Here is a 12894-nt window from a genome sequence, read left to right as displayed (position 1 = left end):
TGCTGGTGTTGAGTGTTGGGTGTTGGGTGTTGAGTGTTGGGTGTTGGTGTTGAGTGTTGGGTGTTGGGCGCTGGTGTTGAGTGTTGGATGTTGAGTGTTGAGTGTTGGGGTTGAGTGTTGGGTGTTGAGTGTTGGGTGTTGGATGTTGGGTGTTGGGTGTTGGATGTTGGGTGTTGGGTGTTGAGTGTTGAGTGTTGGGTGTTGGGTGCTGGTTTTGAGTGTTGGGTGTTGGGTGTTGAGTGTTGGGTGTTGGTGTTGAGTGTTGGGTGTTGGGTGCTGGTGTTGAGTGTTGGATGTTGAGTGTTGAGTGTTGGGGTTGAGTGTTGGGTGTTGAGTGTTGGGTGTTGGATGTTGGGTGTTGGGTGTTGAGTGTTGAGTGTTGGGTGTTGGGTGTTGGGTGTTGAGTGTTGGGTGTTGAGTGTTGAGTGTTGAGTGTTTGGTGTTGGGTGTTGAGTGTTGAGTGTTGAGTGTTGGGTGTTGGTGTTGAGTGTTGGGTGCTGGTGTTGCGTGTTGGGTGATGGGTGTTGAGTGTTGCGTGTTGGTGTTGAGTTTTGGGTGTTGGTTGCTGGTGTTGAGTGTTGGATGTTGAGCGTTGAGTGTTGGTGTTGAGTGTTGGGGTTGAGTGTTGGGTGTTGAGTGTTGGGTGTTGGATGTTGGGCGTTGGGTGTTGAGTGTTGGGTGTTGGGTGCTGGTGTTGAGTGTTGCGTGTTGGGTGATGAGTGTTGGGTGTTGGTGTTGAGTGTTGGGTGTTGGTTGCTGGTGTTGAGTGTTGGATGTTGAGTGTTGTGTGTTGGGGTTGAGTGTTGGGTGTTGAGTGTTGGGTGTTGGGTGCTGGTGTTGTGTGTTGGATGTTGAGTGTTGAGTGTTGGGGTTGATTGTTGGGTGTTGAGTGTTGGGTGTTGGATGTTGGGTGCTCTGTGTTGAGTGTTGAGTGTTGGGTGTTGAGTGTTGAGTATTGGGTGTTGTGTGTTGAGTGTTGGATGTTGAGTGTTGAGTGTTGGGTGTTGAGTGTTGGGCGTTGGTTGTTGGGTGTTGGTTGTTGAGTGTTGAGTGTTGGGTGTTGGGTGTTGAGTGTTGGGTGTTGGGTGTTGGGTTTTGGGTGTTTGGTGGTGAGTGGTGAGTGTTGAGTGTTGGGTGTTGGGTGTTGATTGTTGAGTGTTGGGTGTTGGGTGTTGAGTTTTGAGTGTTGGGTGTTGAATGTTAGGTGTTGGGTGGTGAGTGTTAGGGGTTGGCCATTGGTTGTTCAGTGTTGGCTGTTAGATGTTCAATGTTAGGTATTCAGTGTTGTGTGTTAAGTGTTGTGTGAATGGTGGTCAGTGTTGTGTTTTTGGGTGATGGGGTTTGGTGTTGAGTGTTGGGTGGTGGGTGTTGAGTGTTGGGTGTTGGTGTTGAGTGTTGGGTGTTGGGTGCTGGTGTTGAGTGTTGGATGTTGAGTGTTGACTGTTGGTGTTGACTGTTGGGGTTGAGTGTTGGGTGTTGAGTGTTGGGTGTTGGATGTTGGGTGTTGGGTTTTGAGTGCTGAGTGTTGGGTGTTGGGTGCTGGTGTTGAGTGTTGGGGTTGAGTGTTGGGTGTTGAGTGTTGGGTGTTGGATGTTGGGTGTTGGGAGTTGAGTGTTGAGTGTTGGGTGTTGGGTGCTGGTGTTGAGTGTTCTGTGTTGAGTGTTGGGTGATGGTGTTGAGTGTTGGGTGTTGGGTGCTGGTGTTGAGTGTTGAGTGTTCGGTGTTGGGCGTTGAGTGTTGGGTGTTGAATGTTGAGTGTTGATTGTTGGGTGTTAAGTGTTGGGTGTTGGGTGTTGGGTGTTGAGTTTTGAGTTTTGGGTGTTGAATGTTAGGTGTTGGGTGGTCAGTGTTAGGGGTTGGCCATTGGCTGTTCAGTGTTGGCTGTTAGATGTTCATTGTTAGGTATTCAGTGTTGTGTGTTAAGTGTTGGGTGAATGGTGGTCAGTGTTGTGTTTTTGGGTGATGGGGTTTGGTGTTGAGTGTTGGGTGGTGGGTGTTGAGTGTTGGGTGTTGGTGTTGAGTGTTGGGTGTTGGGTGCTGGTGTTGAGTGTTGGATGTTGAGTGTTGAGTGTTGGTGTTGAGTGTTGGGGTTGAGTGTTGGGTGTTGAGTGTTGAGTGTTGGGTGTTGGGTGTTGAGTGTTGGATGTTGAGTGTTGGGTGCTGGTGTTGAGTGTTGGGTGTTGGGTGTTGAGTGTTGGTGTTGAGTGTTGGGTGTTGAGTGTTGATTGTTGGGTGTTGGGTGTTGAGTGTTGAGTGTTGGGTGTTGGGTGTTGAGTGTTGAGTGTTGGGTTTTGGTGTTGAGTGTTGGGTGCTGGTGTTGAGTGTTGGGTGTTGGGTGTTGGGTGTTGGTGTTGGGTGTTGGGTGTCGGTTGCTGGTATTGAGTGTTGAGTGTTGGGTGTTGAGTGTTGGTGTTGAGTGTTGGGTTTTGGGTGCTGGTGTTGAGTGTTGGATGTTGAGTGTTGAGTGTTGGGGTTGAGTGTTGTGTGTTGGGTGTTGGATGTTGGGTGTTGGGTGTTGAGTGTTGGGTGTTGAGTGTTGAGTGTTGGGTGTTGGGTGTTGAGTGTTGGATGTTGAGTGTTGGGTGTTGGGTGCTGGTGTTGAGTGTTGGATGTTGAGTGTTGAGTTTTGGGGTTGAGTGTTGTGTGTTGGGTGTTGGATGTTGGGTGTTGGGTGTTGAGTGTTGTGTGTTGAGTGTTGAGTGTTGGGTGTTGAGTTTTGGATGTTGAGTGTTGGGTGCTGGGTGTTGAGTGTTGGGCGTTGGACGTTGGGCGTTGGGTGTTGTGTTGGGTGTTGGGTGTTGAGTGTTGGGTGTTGGGTGTTGGGTGTTGGGTGGTGAGTGGTGAGTGGTGAGTGTTGAGTGTTGAGTGTTGGGTGTTGGGTGTTGATTGTTGAGTGTTGAGTGTTGAGTGTTTAGTGTTGAGTGTTGGGTGTTTAGTGTTGGGTGTTGATCTTTAGTTGCTGGGTGTTGAGTGTTGAGTGTTGGGTTTTAGGTGTTGGGTATTGAGTGTTGGGTGTTGATATTTGGGCATTGGGTGTTCTGTGTTGGATGTTGGGTGTTAAGTGTTGGGTGTTTGGTGCTGGGTGTTATGCGTTGAATGCCGGGTTTTGAGTGTTGTGCTTTGAGTGTTGAGTGTTCAATGTTGAGTGTTGGGCTTGGGTATTCAGTGTTGGGTGTTGGACATTCGTTGTTCAGGGTTTGATGTTTGTTAGTCATTGTTGACCATCGGGTGCTGGATGTTGAGAGCTGAGTATTGGGTGGTCAGTGTTGAGTTTTGGGTGATGGGTGTCGATGTTGAGTGTTGGGTGTTGGGTATTGGGTATTGGGTGTTGAGTGTTGGCTGTTGGATATTGGGTGTTGAGTGTTGAGTTTTGTGTCTTGGGTACTTAGTGTTTGGTGTTGTGTTTTAGGTGTTGGGAGTTGAGTGTTGGGTGTTGGGCATTGGCAGTTCAGTGTTGGATATTGGGTGTTCGGTGTTGGGTGTTAAGTGTTGAGTGTTGGGTGTTGGGTGTTGCGTGTTGGGTGTTCAGTTTGGAATACTGGGTGTTCAGCGTCGAGTGTTGAGCATTGGATGTTGGGTGGTGAGTGTTGAGTGTTGGGTGTTGTGTGTTGGGTGTTGACTGTTGAGAATTAGGTGTTAGGTGTTCAGTGTTGGATGTTCAACGTTGAGTGTTGGGTGTTGAGTGTTGAGTGTTGGGTGTTGGGTGTTGGTGTTCAGTATTGGGTGTTGGGTGTTCAGTGTTGGGTGTTGGGTGTTCAGCGTTGCATGTTGGGTGTCCGGTGTTGGGTGTTGATTGTTCAGTGTTGGACGTTGAGTGTTCAGTGTTACATGTTCGGTTATGGGTATTGAGCGTTGGGTGTTGGGTGTTCAGTGTTGAGTGTTGGGTGTTCGTTGTTGGGTGGTGGGTGTTTAGTGTTCATAGTTGAGTGTTGGGTGTTCAGCATGGCGTGTTGAGTGTTCAGTGTTGGGTGTTCGGTGTTGGGCGTTGAGTGTTGGGTGTTGAATGTTGAGTGTTGATTGTTGGGTGTTAAGTGTTGGGTGTTGGGTGTTCAGTGTTGCATGTTGGGTGTTCAGCATTGCATGTTGGCTGTTGGCTGTTGAGTGTTGGGTGTTGAGTGTTGGGCATTGGCTGTTCAGTGTTAGATGTTGGGTGTTCAGTGTTACATGTTCATTCATGGGTATTGTGTGTTGGGTGTTGAGTGTTGGGTGTTCAATGTTTGGTGGTGGGTGTTTGGTGTTCAGCATTGAGTGTTGGGTGTTCAGCGTGGAGTGTTGGGTGTTCAGTGTTGGGTGTTCAGTGTTGGGTGTTAAGTGTTGAGTGTTGAATGTTGGGTGTTGGATGTTGGGTGTTGGATGTTGGGTCTTCAGCGGTGAGTGTTGGGTGTTGAGAGCTGGGAATTGGGTGTTCAGTCTTGGATATTGGGCGTTCATTGTTGGGTATTTTGTGTTGGGAGTTAAGTGTTGAGTGTTGCATGTTCAGTGTTGAGTGTTGCATGTTCAGTGTTGAGTGTTTGGTGTTCAGTGTTAGGTGTTGTGTGTTGGGTGTTGAGTGTTGCATGTTCAGTGTTGTGTGTTGGGTGTTCAGTGCTGAGTGTCGAGCATTGAATGTTTGGTGTTGGGGTGTTGAGTGTTAGGTGTTGGATGTTGAGTGTCAGGTGTTGGATGTTGAGTGTTAGGTGTTGGATGTTGAGTGTCTGGTGTTGGATGTTGGGTGTTAGGTGTTGGGTGTTGGGTGGTGAGTGTTGGGTATTGGCCATTGGCTGTTCAGTGTTGGCTGTTAGGTGTTCAGTCTTGGGCGTTGAGTGTTGGATGTTGAGTGTTGGGTGTTGAGTGTTGAGTGTCGGGCTTGGGTATTCAGTGTTGGGTGTTGGACATCCGGTGTCCAGGGTTTGATGTTGATTGGTCATTCCAACATCAGCATTTGGTATTGGGTGTTGGGTGTTGAGTGTTGAGTGTTGTATGTTGGGTGTTTAGTGTTGCATGTTCAGTGTTGTGTGTTGGGCGTTCAGTGCTGAGTGTCAAGCATTGAATGTTTGGTGTTGGGGCGTTGAGTGTTAGGTGTTGGATGTTGAGTGTCAGGTGTTGGATGTTGAGTGTTAGGTGTTGGATGTTGAGTGTCTGGTGTTGGATGTTGGGTGTTGGGTGGTGAGTGTTGGGTATTGGCCATTGGCTGTTCAGTGTTGGCTGTTAGGTGTTCAGTGTTGAGTGTTGGGTGTTGGATGTTGAGTGTTGAGTGTTGAGTGTTGGGTGTTGAGTGTTGAGTGTTGGGTGTTGGGTGTTGGTGTTCAGTATTGGGTGTTGGGTGTTCAGCGTTGGGTGGTGGGTGTTCAGCATTGCATTTTGGGTGTCGGGTGTTGAGTGGTGAGTGTTGGATGTTGAGTGTTCAGTGTTGGATGTTGAGTGTTCAGTGTTACATGTTCGGTTATGGGTTTGAGTGTTCGGTGTTCAGTGTTGAGTGTTGGGTGTTCGGTGTTGGGTGGTGGGTGTTTGGTGTCCAGTGTTGAGTGTTCAGTGTTGGGTGTTCAGTGTTGGCTGTTAAGTGTTGAGTGTTGTGTGTTGGATGTTGGGTGTTGGGTCTTCAGCGGTGAGTGTTGGGTGTTGAGAGTTGGAAATTGGGTGTTCAGTGTTGGGTGTTTGGTGTTGGGAGTTAAGTGTTGAGTGTTGCATGTTCAGTGTTGAGTGTTGGGTGTTCAGTGTTAGGTGTTGCATGTTGAGTGTTGAGTGCTGACTGTTGGGTGTTCAGTGTTGGGTGTTGGGTGTTGGGAGTTAAGTGTTGAGTGTTGCATGTTCAGTGTTGTGTTGAGTGTTGGGTGTTCAGTGTTAGGTGTTGCATGTTGAATGCTGAGTGTTGAGTGCTGAGTGCTGAGTGTTGAGTATTGGGTGTTGGGTGTTGAGTGTTGAGTGTTGAGTGTTAGGTGTTGGGTGTTCCTGGTGTTCAGTTTTGAGTGCTGTGTGTTGAATGGTGAGTGTTGAGTGTTGGGTGTTGGGTGTTGAGTTTTGAGTGTTGGGTGTTGAATGTTGGGTGTTGGGTGGTGAGTGTTAGGGGTTGGCCATTAGCTGTTCAGTGTTGGCTGTTAGATGTTCAATGTTGGGTATTCAGTGTTGTGTGTTAAGTGTTGGGTGAATGGTGGTCAGTGTTGTGTTTTTGGGTGATGGGGTTTGATGTTGAGTGTTGGGTGGTGGGTGTTGGGTTTTGGGTCTTGGGTGTTGAGTGTTGGGCATTGGCTGTTCAGTGTTGGGTGTTGAGTGTTGGGTGTTGGGTGTTGGGTGTTTGGTGTTCAGTTTTGAGTGCTGTGTATTGAATGATGGGTGTTGAGTGTTGGGTGTTGTGTGTTCTGTGTTGAGTGTTGAGTGTTGGGTGTTGAGTATTTGGTGTTGGGTGTTGAGTGTTGGGTGTTCAATGTTCAATGTTCAGTGTTGAGTGTTGAGTGTTGAGTGTTTGGTGTAGAGTATTGAGTGTTGAATATTCAGTGTTGAGTGTTGGGTGCTGAGTGTTAAGTGTTGGATGTTGGGTGTTGGGTGTTGGCCATTGGCGGTTCAGTGTTCAATGTTAGGTGTTCAGTGTTGGGTATTCAGTGTTGGGTGTTAAGTGTTGAGTTTTGGCTGGTCAGTTTTGAGTTTTGGGTGATGGGTTTTGGTGTTAAGTGTTGGGTGTTTGGTGGTCAGTGTTGTATTTTGGGTGACGGATGTTGGTGTTGAGTGTTGAGCGTTGGATGTTGGGTGGTGGATGTTGAGTGTTGGGTGTTGAGTGTTGTGTGTTGGTTGTTGACTGTTGAGTGTTGGATGTTCAGTGTTGGGCGTTGAGTGTTGGGTGTTGAGGGTTGGGCATTGGGTGTTCAGTGTTGAGTGTTGGGCATTGGCTGTTCAGTGTTGGATATTTGGTGTTCATTGTTGTGTGTTGGGTGTTCAGTATTTGGTGTTCGGTTATGGGTGTTAAGTGTTGAGCGTTGGGTGTTGAGAATTGCGTGTTGGGTATTGGGTGTTGAGTTTTGGGTCTTGGCTTTTGGGTCTTGGGCGTTTAATGTTGGGTGTTGAGTGTTTGGTTTTAGGTGTTGTGTGTTGGTGTTGAGAGTTGGGCATTGGGTGCTCAGTGTTGAATGTTGGGTGTTCACTATTGGGTGTTCAGCATTGGGTGTTAAGTGTTGAATGTTGGGTGTTCAGTATTGGGTGTTGGGTGTTCAGTGTTGGGTGGTGGGTGTTGAGTGTTAGGTGTCGAGTGTCGAGTGTTGGGTGTTGGGAATTGGCTGTTCAATGTTGAATGTTGGGTGTTCAGTGTTAGGTGTTTGGTTATGGGTGTTAAGTGTTGGGTGTTGGATGATGGGTGTTGAGTGTTGGGTGCTGGGTGTTGGGTAGTCAGTGCTGAGTGTTGGGTATTAGCTATTGAGTGTCTGGGACTTGGGTGTTCAGTGTTGCATGTTGGGTGTTCAGTGTTGGGTGTTCAGTGTTGGTGTAGAGTTTTGGATGTCGTGTTTTGGGTATTGGGGTGTTCAGTGTTGAGTGCTGTGTGTTGAATGATGTTGAGTGTTGCATGTTTGGTGTTGGATGTTGGGTGTTGGGTGTTCAGTGTTGGGTTTTGAGCGTGGGGTGTTCAGTGCTGGGTGCTGTGTTTTGCTTCTTGGGTTTTGGATGTGGGTGTCGGATGTCGGGTTTCGGGTGTTGGGTGGCAGGTTCAGACAGTCAGGCCTCAGGCCTCAGGCATCAGGCGTCGAACATCGGATGTTGGGTGTTGAGTACTTTGTTTTGCGTGCTGTGTCTTGGGTGTTGGCTGCTTTCCGTGTTGGGTGCTGCGTTGGGTGTTGGGTGCTGTGTGTTGGGTGTTGGGTGTTGGGTGCTGTGTGTTGGGTGTTGAGTGCTGCGTGTTGGGTGTTGGGTGCTGTGTGTTGGGTGTTGGATGCTGTTTGTTGGGTGTTGGGGTGCTGTGTGTTGAGTGTTGGGTTGGGTGTTGGGTGCTGTGTGTTGGGTATTGGGTGCTGTGTGTTGGGCATTGGGTGTTGTCTGTTGGGTGCTGGGTGCTCTGCTTTGGGTGCTGGGTGTTGGGTGTTGGGTGCTGTGTGTTGGGTGCTGTGTGTTGGGTGCTGTGTGTTGGGTGTTGGGTGCTGTGTGTTGGGTGTTGGGTGCTGTCTGTTGGGTGCTGGGTGCTCTGCTTTGGGTGCTGGATGTTGGGTGTTTTTGTGCTCTGTGTTTGCTGTGTTTTGGGTGCTGAGAGTGAATGGCTGTTGCTTTAGTTGCTTGAGTTTGTATGTGCTCGGGCTCTGTTGGCCCTGTAGATGGTTGTGTTTTGTTTTGGACTCACAATGTGTGATGATATGAGGATTGTGTCTGTGTATTTCAATCTGACATTTAGGGCAAATGATCTCTCAGTGCCTGAGGGAAAGAGTTGGGGAAAATTCTGTAAAGCACCCAGAAACATGCTTCCACCCAAATATTTCATGGAAAAAAATTGCTCGTCCATGGCCTGTGACAAAATATTGTGTAACTCAAAAACTCGCAAATGTATTTATGTTTTAGACAGAGCCAATTTAACCAGGCTGTCTTATCTCAAAGAAAGGGTGAGTTAATTAATTACTAAAAACGCAAGAAAAAAGTAATGAAAATGCAACAAATAGATCAGAAATGAGAAGTTGAATCCAAAAATAAAAGTTTAAAAGATATGCGAATCAGTCTTTGGCTTGTCCATGAGTAGTAGATGGTGAAATGTTGCAGCCGTTAAGTTGAGCGATTCCAGCACAGCTGACTTTGGCAGTTGAGCAGTTGGTTTGGAGACACTTGCTTCTGCAGGTTAGCTGAAGGAGTTGTCCTGTTTCCTTTATGACTGTAGCTTTACTGACTTACCTCCAGCATGAGAGAGAGGGAGAGATAGAGACGGTTGCCTGCAAGCTGCAGTGATGTCTAGTTGCTGTTCCTTTGCAGTGACCTTCACAGCACACACAAGCACACCGGAACTCAAACATACCGATCAGGTTTGCACTTGGTTTTTTTAACCCATTTCCTTGTGTATTCCTGGAAGGGAAAAAAACAAACATGCTTTTCGTCCAGAATCTGCTTTCTTTCAACTGAGATAATATCCGCATTCTGATATATAACTCAACAGGAGGTGGTTTCTGCTGTAATGGTAATCAGTCTCCATCGTCTCTGCAACCACAGGAGATTAAAGTTCAGTCTTTTGCATTTCATCTCTTCCTTTCAAGTGTCTCTGTATGAAGTGGGCCTTGACACCTGTTTAGGTGGGCATTCCATGGTCTCTCTGGACTACTCAGTAATTCACATAGGAATTTTACAGGAAGTGGTTAATTTACAGTCTCAGCCAGCTTTTGCTTGTATATCCTTTTTCAGAAAAACACAAGTCTTCCTCAAAACTTTCAATAACCTGTAAGTATTTCAGGTTGTGATCTGCTGTCATGGCAACAACAAAGAATGAGATAGAGAGTAAAGCTCCCTCTACACTGTCCCCATCAAACACTCCCAGGACAGGTACAGCACGGGGTTAGATACAAAGTAAAGCTCCCTCTACACTGTCCCCATCAAACACTCCCAGGACAGGTACAGCACAGGGTTAGATACAGAGTAAAGCTCTCTCTACACTGTCCCCATCAAACACTCCCAGGACAGGTACAGCACGGGGTTAGATACAGAGTGAAGCTCCCTCTACACTGTCCCCATCAAACACTCCCAGGGCAGGTAGAGAATTTGGACGGTATCCTCAACAAGTGAGCACGAAGAGGGGAGTTTGAGCCATTAATCTGTTCTTTATAGATGTTATGATCTGAGCCATGTCTAATTTCACTTTGTTTCCTCCATTTCCCTCTCCCTGTTTCATTTGACCCAATCACTCCTCTATACCACTCTCATTCAATACTGTCTCTCCCTTTCTCTCTCTCCCCTCTCCTCTCTCTCTCCCCCTCTCTCTGTCTCCCCTTCCTCTCCCAATCCCCCTCTTTCTCTCTCTTCCCCTTCTCTCCCCCTCTCTCTCTCCTCCTCTATCTGTCTCTGCCTCTCCATCTTCCCCCTCTACCCCCTCTCTCTCACCCCCCATCTGCCCCCCTCTCTTCTCTCTCCTCTCCCCAATATGACCTCTCTCTTTGTCACTCATTTTCTCTCCGTCTGTCTCTCTCCCTTTCTCTTTCTCTCTCACTCCTCTCTCTCCCCTCTCTCGCTCTCTCTCTCTCTCCTCCCCATCTGCCCCATCTCTCTCCCCACTCCTCTCCGCCATCTGACCCCCTCTCTGCCTCTCTTTGTCTCTCTCTCCCTCTCTCTCCCCGTCTCCCCCCCCCCTCTCTCCCACTCTTCTCTGTCTCTGACTCTGTCTCTACTTTCTCTCTCTCTCCCTTTCTCTCTTCTCTGTCTCTCTCTCTCCCCCTCTCCATCTCGCTCTCTCTCTCTTTGTCTCTGTCTCTCCCTCTCCCCTTGTGTGTGTCTCTCTCTCTTTCTGTCTCTCTCTTTCTCCCTCTCTCTCTCTCCCTCTTTGTCTTCCTCTCTCTGTCTCTCTCACTCTTCTCCCTCTCTGCCTCTCTCTGCCTGTCTGTCTGTCCGTCTGTCTCTCTCTCTGTCCCTCTCTCTCCCTCTCTCTCCGTCTCTCTCTCCATCTCTCTCTCCCTCTCTCTCCCCCCTCTCTTTCTCCCCTCCTCTTTCCCCCTCTCTCTCCTTCTGTATCTCTCTCTCCCTCTCTCACACGCACAATGTCTCTCTCTCTCTCTCTCTGTCTCTCTCTTTCTCCCTCTCTGTCTCTCTCTCTCTCTCTGTCTCTCTCTGTCTCTCTCTCTCTCTCTCTCTCTCTGTCTCCCCCTCTCTCCCCTCCTCTCCCTCTCCCCACCTCTCCCTCTCTCCCCCTCTCCCTCTCTTTCCTGCAGCTTACTGGAATGCTACCAGAGCCTTCATGATCCTGTCTGCGATGTCCTGTTTTGCTGGTTTAATTGCAGGAGCTCTTGCCTTTGCTCACTTTTCCTTCTTCGAGAGGTTTAACCGAACCTTCGCTGCCGGGGTCCTGTTCTTCATCTCCAGTGAGTCGCCACTCAGCCCACGCGACACCGCTCAGAGACAGGGGGGAGGGGGGAGAGATAGAGGGGAGGGGGGGGGATGGGAGAGAGGATTGAGGGGGAGGGAGAGGGGAGTGGGGGGAGACAGGGGTGGGGTGAGGGGAGAAAGAGGAAGGTAGGCGAGGGGAAGAGAGGGGGGGTGTCGGGGGTGGTGAGGCGGGCTGGGAAGGAGACAGAGGAGAATGGGGGCGGAGAGAGGGGGTGGGGGGGGGAGAGAGGGGATGGGAGGAGGAGAGAGGGGATGGGAGGAGAGAGGGGGTGGGGGGGAGAGAGGGGGTGGGAGGAGGAGAGAGGGGATGGGAGGAGAGAGGGGGTGGGGGGGAGAGAGAGGGGGTGGGGGGAGAGAGAGGGGGTGGGGGGGAGAGAGAGGGGATGGGAGGAGGAGAGAGGGGATGGGAGGAGAGAGGGGGTGGGGGGGAGAGAGAGGGGATGGGAGGAGGAGAGAGGGGATGGGAGGAGAGAGGGGGTGGGGGGGAGAGAGAGGGGGTGGGAGGAGGAGAGAGGGGATGGGAGGAGAGAGGGGGTGGGGGGGGAGAGAGAGGGGGTGGGGGGAGGAGAGGGGGTGGGGGGGGAGAGAGAGGGGATGGGAGGAGGAGAGAGGGGATGGGAGGAGAGAGGGGGTGGGGGGGAGAGAGAGGGGATGGGAGGAGGAGAGAGGGGATGGGAGGAGAGAGGGGGTGGGGGGGAGAGAGAGGGGATGGGAGGAGGAGAGAGGGGATGGGAGGAGAGAGGGGGTGGGGGGGAGAGAGAGGGGATGGGAGGAGGAGAGAGGGGATGGGAGGAGAGAGGGGGTGGGGGGGAAGAGAGGGGATGGGAGGAGGAGAGAGGGGATGGGAGGAGAGAGGGGGGTGGGGGGGAGAGAGAGGGGGTGGGGGGAGAGAGAGGGGTGGGGGGAGAGAGAGGGGATGGGAGGAGAGAGGGGGTGGGGGGGAGAGAGAGGGGATGGGAGGAGGAGAGAGGGGTTGGGAGGAGAGAGGGGGTGGGGGGGAGAGAGAGGGGGTGGGGGGAGGAGAGAGGGGATGGAGGAGAGAGGGGGTGGGGGGAGAGAGAGGGGGTGGGGGGGAGAGGGAGGGGGGGGGGGGGAGAGAGAGGGGGTGGGGGGAGAGAGGGGGTGGGGGGGAGAGAGAGGGGATGGGGGGAGGAGAGAGGTGATGGGAGGAGAGAGAGGGGGTGGGGGGAGGAGAGAGGGGGTGGGGGGAGAGAGAGGGGTGGGGGGAGGAGAGAGGGGGTGGAGGGAGAGAGAGGGGGTGGGGAAAGGGTGAAGGAGAGGGGCAGAGAGGGAAAGGGGAGAGAGAGAGAGAGAGAGAGACAGAGTGCGTGAGAGTGAAAGGAACCTAGATAGAGAGTATGAGTGAGAGAGTGAGAAAAGAGTGTAAGAGAGAGAGAGACAATGAAAGAGTGAAGGGAATGATTCACTCTCGTCAGGTACTGTGCGGCCCTGTGTGTCTGTGAGTGTGCGAATGTGTCTGTAAGTGTGTGCGAATGTGTCTGTAAGTGTGTGTGAATGTGTGTTTGTATGTGTGTGTGTGAGAGTGTGCGTGTGAGTTTTATGATAATTGCAGATGGTAATGTGGAGTTATTTAAAATTCCCAGAGGGAAACCTTAAACAACTGTCATAACCTATAATTTTTAAGCATTATATTTCAGACACAACTCTAAATGCAGGAATCAGGCCACCAGTTCTTGAGGTTTTACATTAAACTAAATGAAACATTTTATTAATTTACACAGGTTAAAATATATGTACACATGGCTACAAATTACTACCATCATAACCTATAACAAATTCCCAAACTAATCTCCATTAAGGCAACAGCAACCCACAGACTTAACCAGACACCAGGCAAAACATTTTCACCGT

The 12894-nt window shown here is 50.2% G+C and overlaps 1 protein-coding gene across 1 annotated transcript in view; it reads left to right on the top strand.

The window, feature by feature from the left end:
* Positions 1 to 10997, top strand: part of LOC144676339 (lens fiber membrane intrinsic protein-like) — a gene marked incomplete at its 3' end in the record, with an annotated part of 50710 nt that extends 39713 nt beyond the window's left edge. The window contains exon 3 of the mRNA XM_078536785.1: positions 10848 to 10997. Coding sequence (XP_078392911.1) covers positions 10848 to 10997 — 150 coding nt within the window. The remainder of the gene's footprint in view (positions 1 to 10847) is intronic.
* Positions 10998 to 12894: the final 1897 nt, after the last annotated feature.

The sequence above is a fragment of the Cetorhinus maximus genome, unplaced genomic scaffold (genome assembly GCF_964194155.1).
Source record: "Cetorhinus maximus unplaced genomic scaffold, sCetMax3.hap1.1 HAP1_SCAFFOLD_1525, whole genome shotgun sequence".
NCBI classification, from domain to species: Eukaryota; Metazoa; Chordata; class Chondrichthyes; order Lamniformes; family Cetorhinidae; genus Cetorhinus; species Cetorhinus maximus.
Note: the sequence above shows the minus strand (reverse complement) of the source record. Positions and strands in the feature narration are given on the sequence as shown.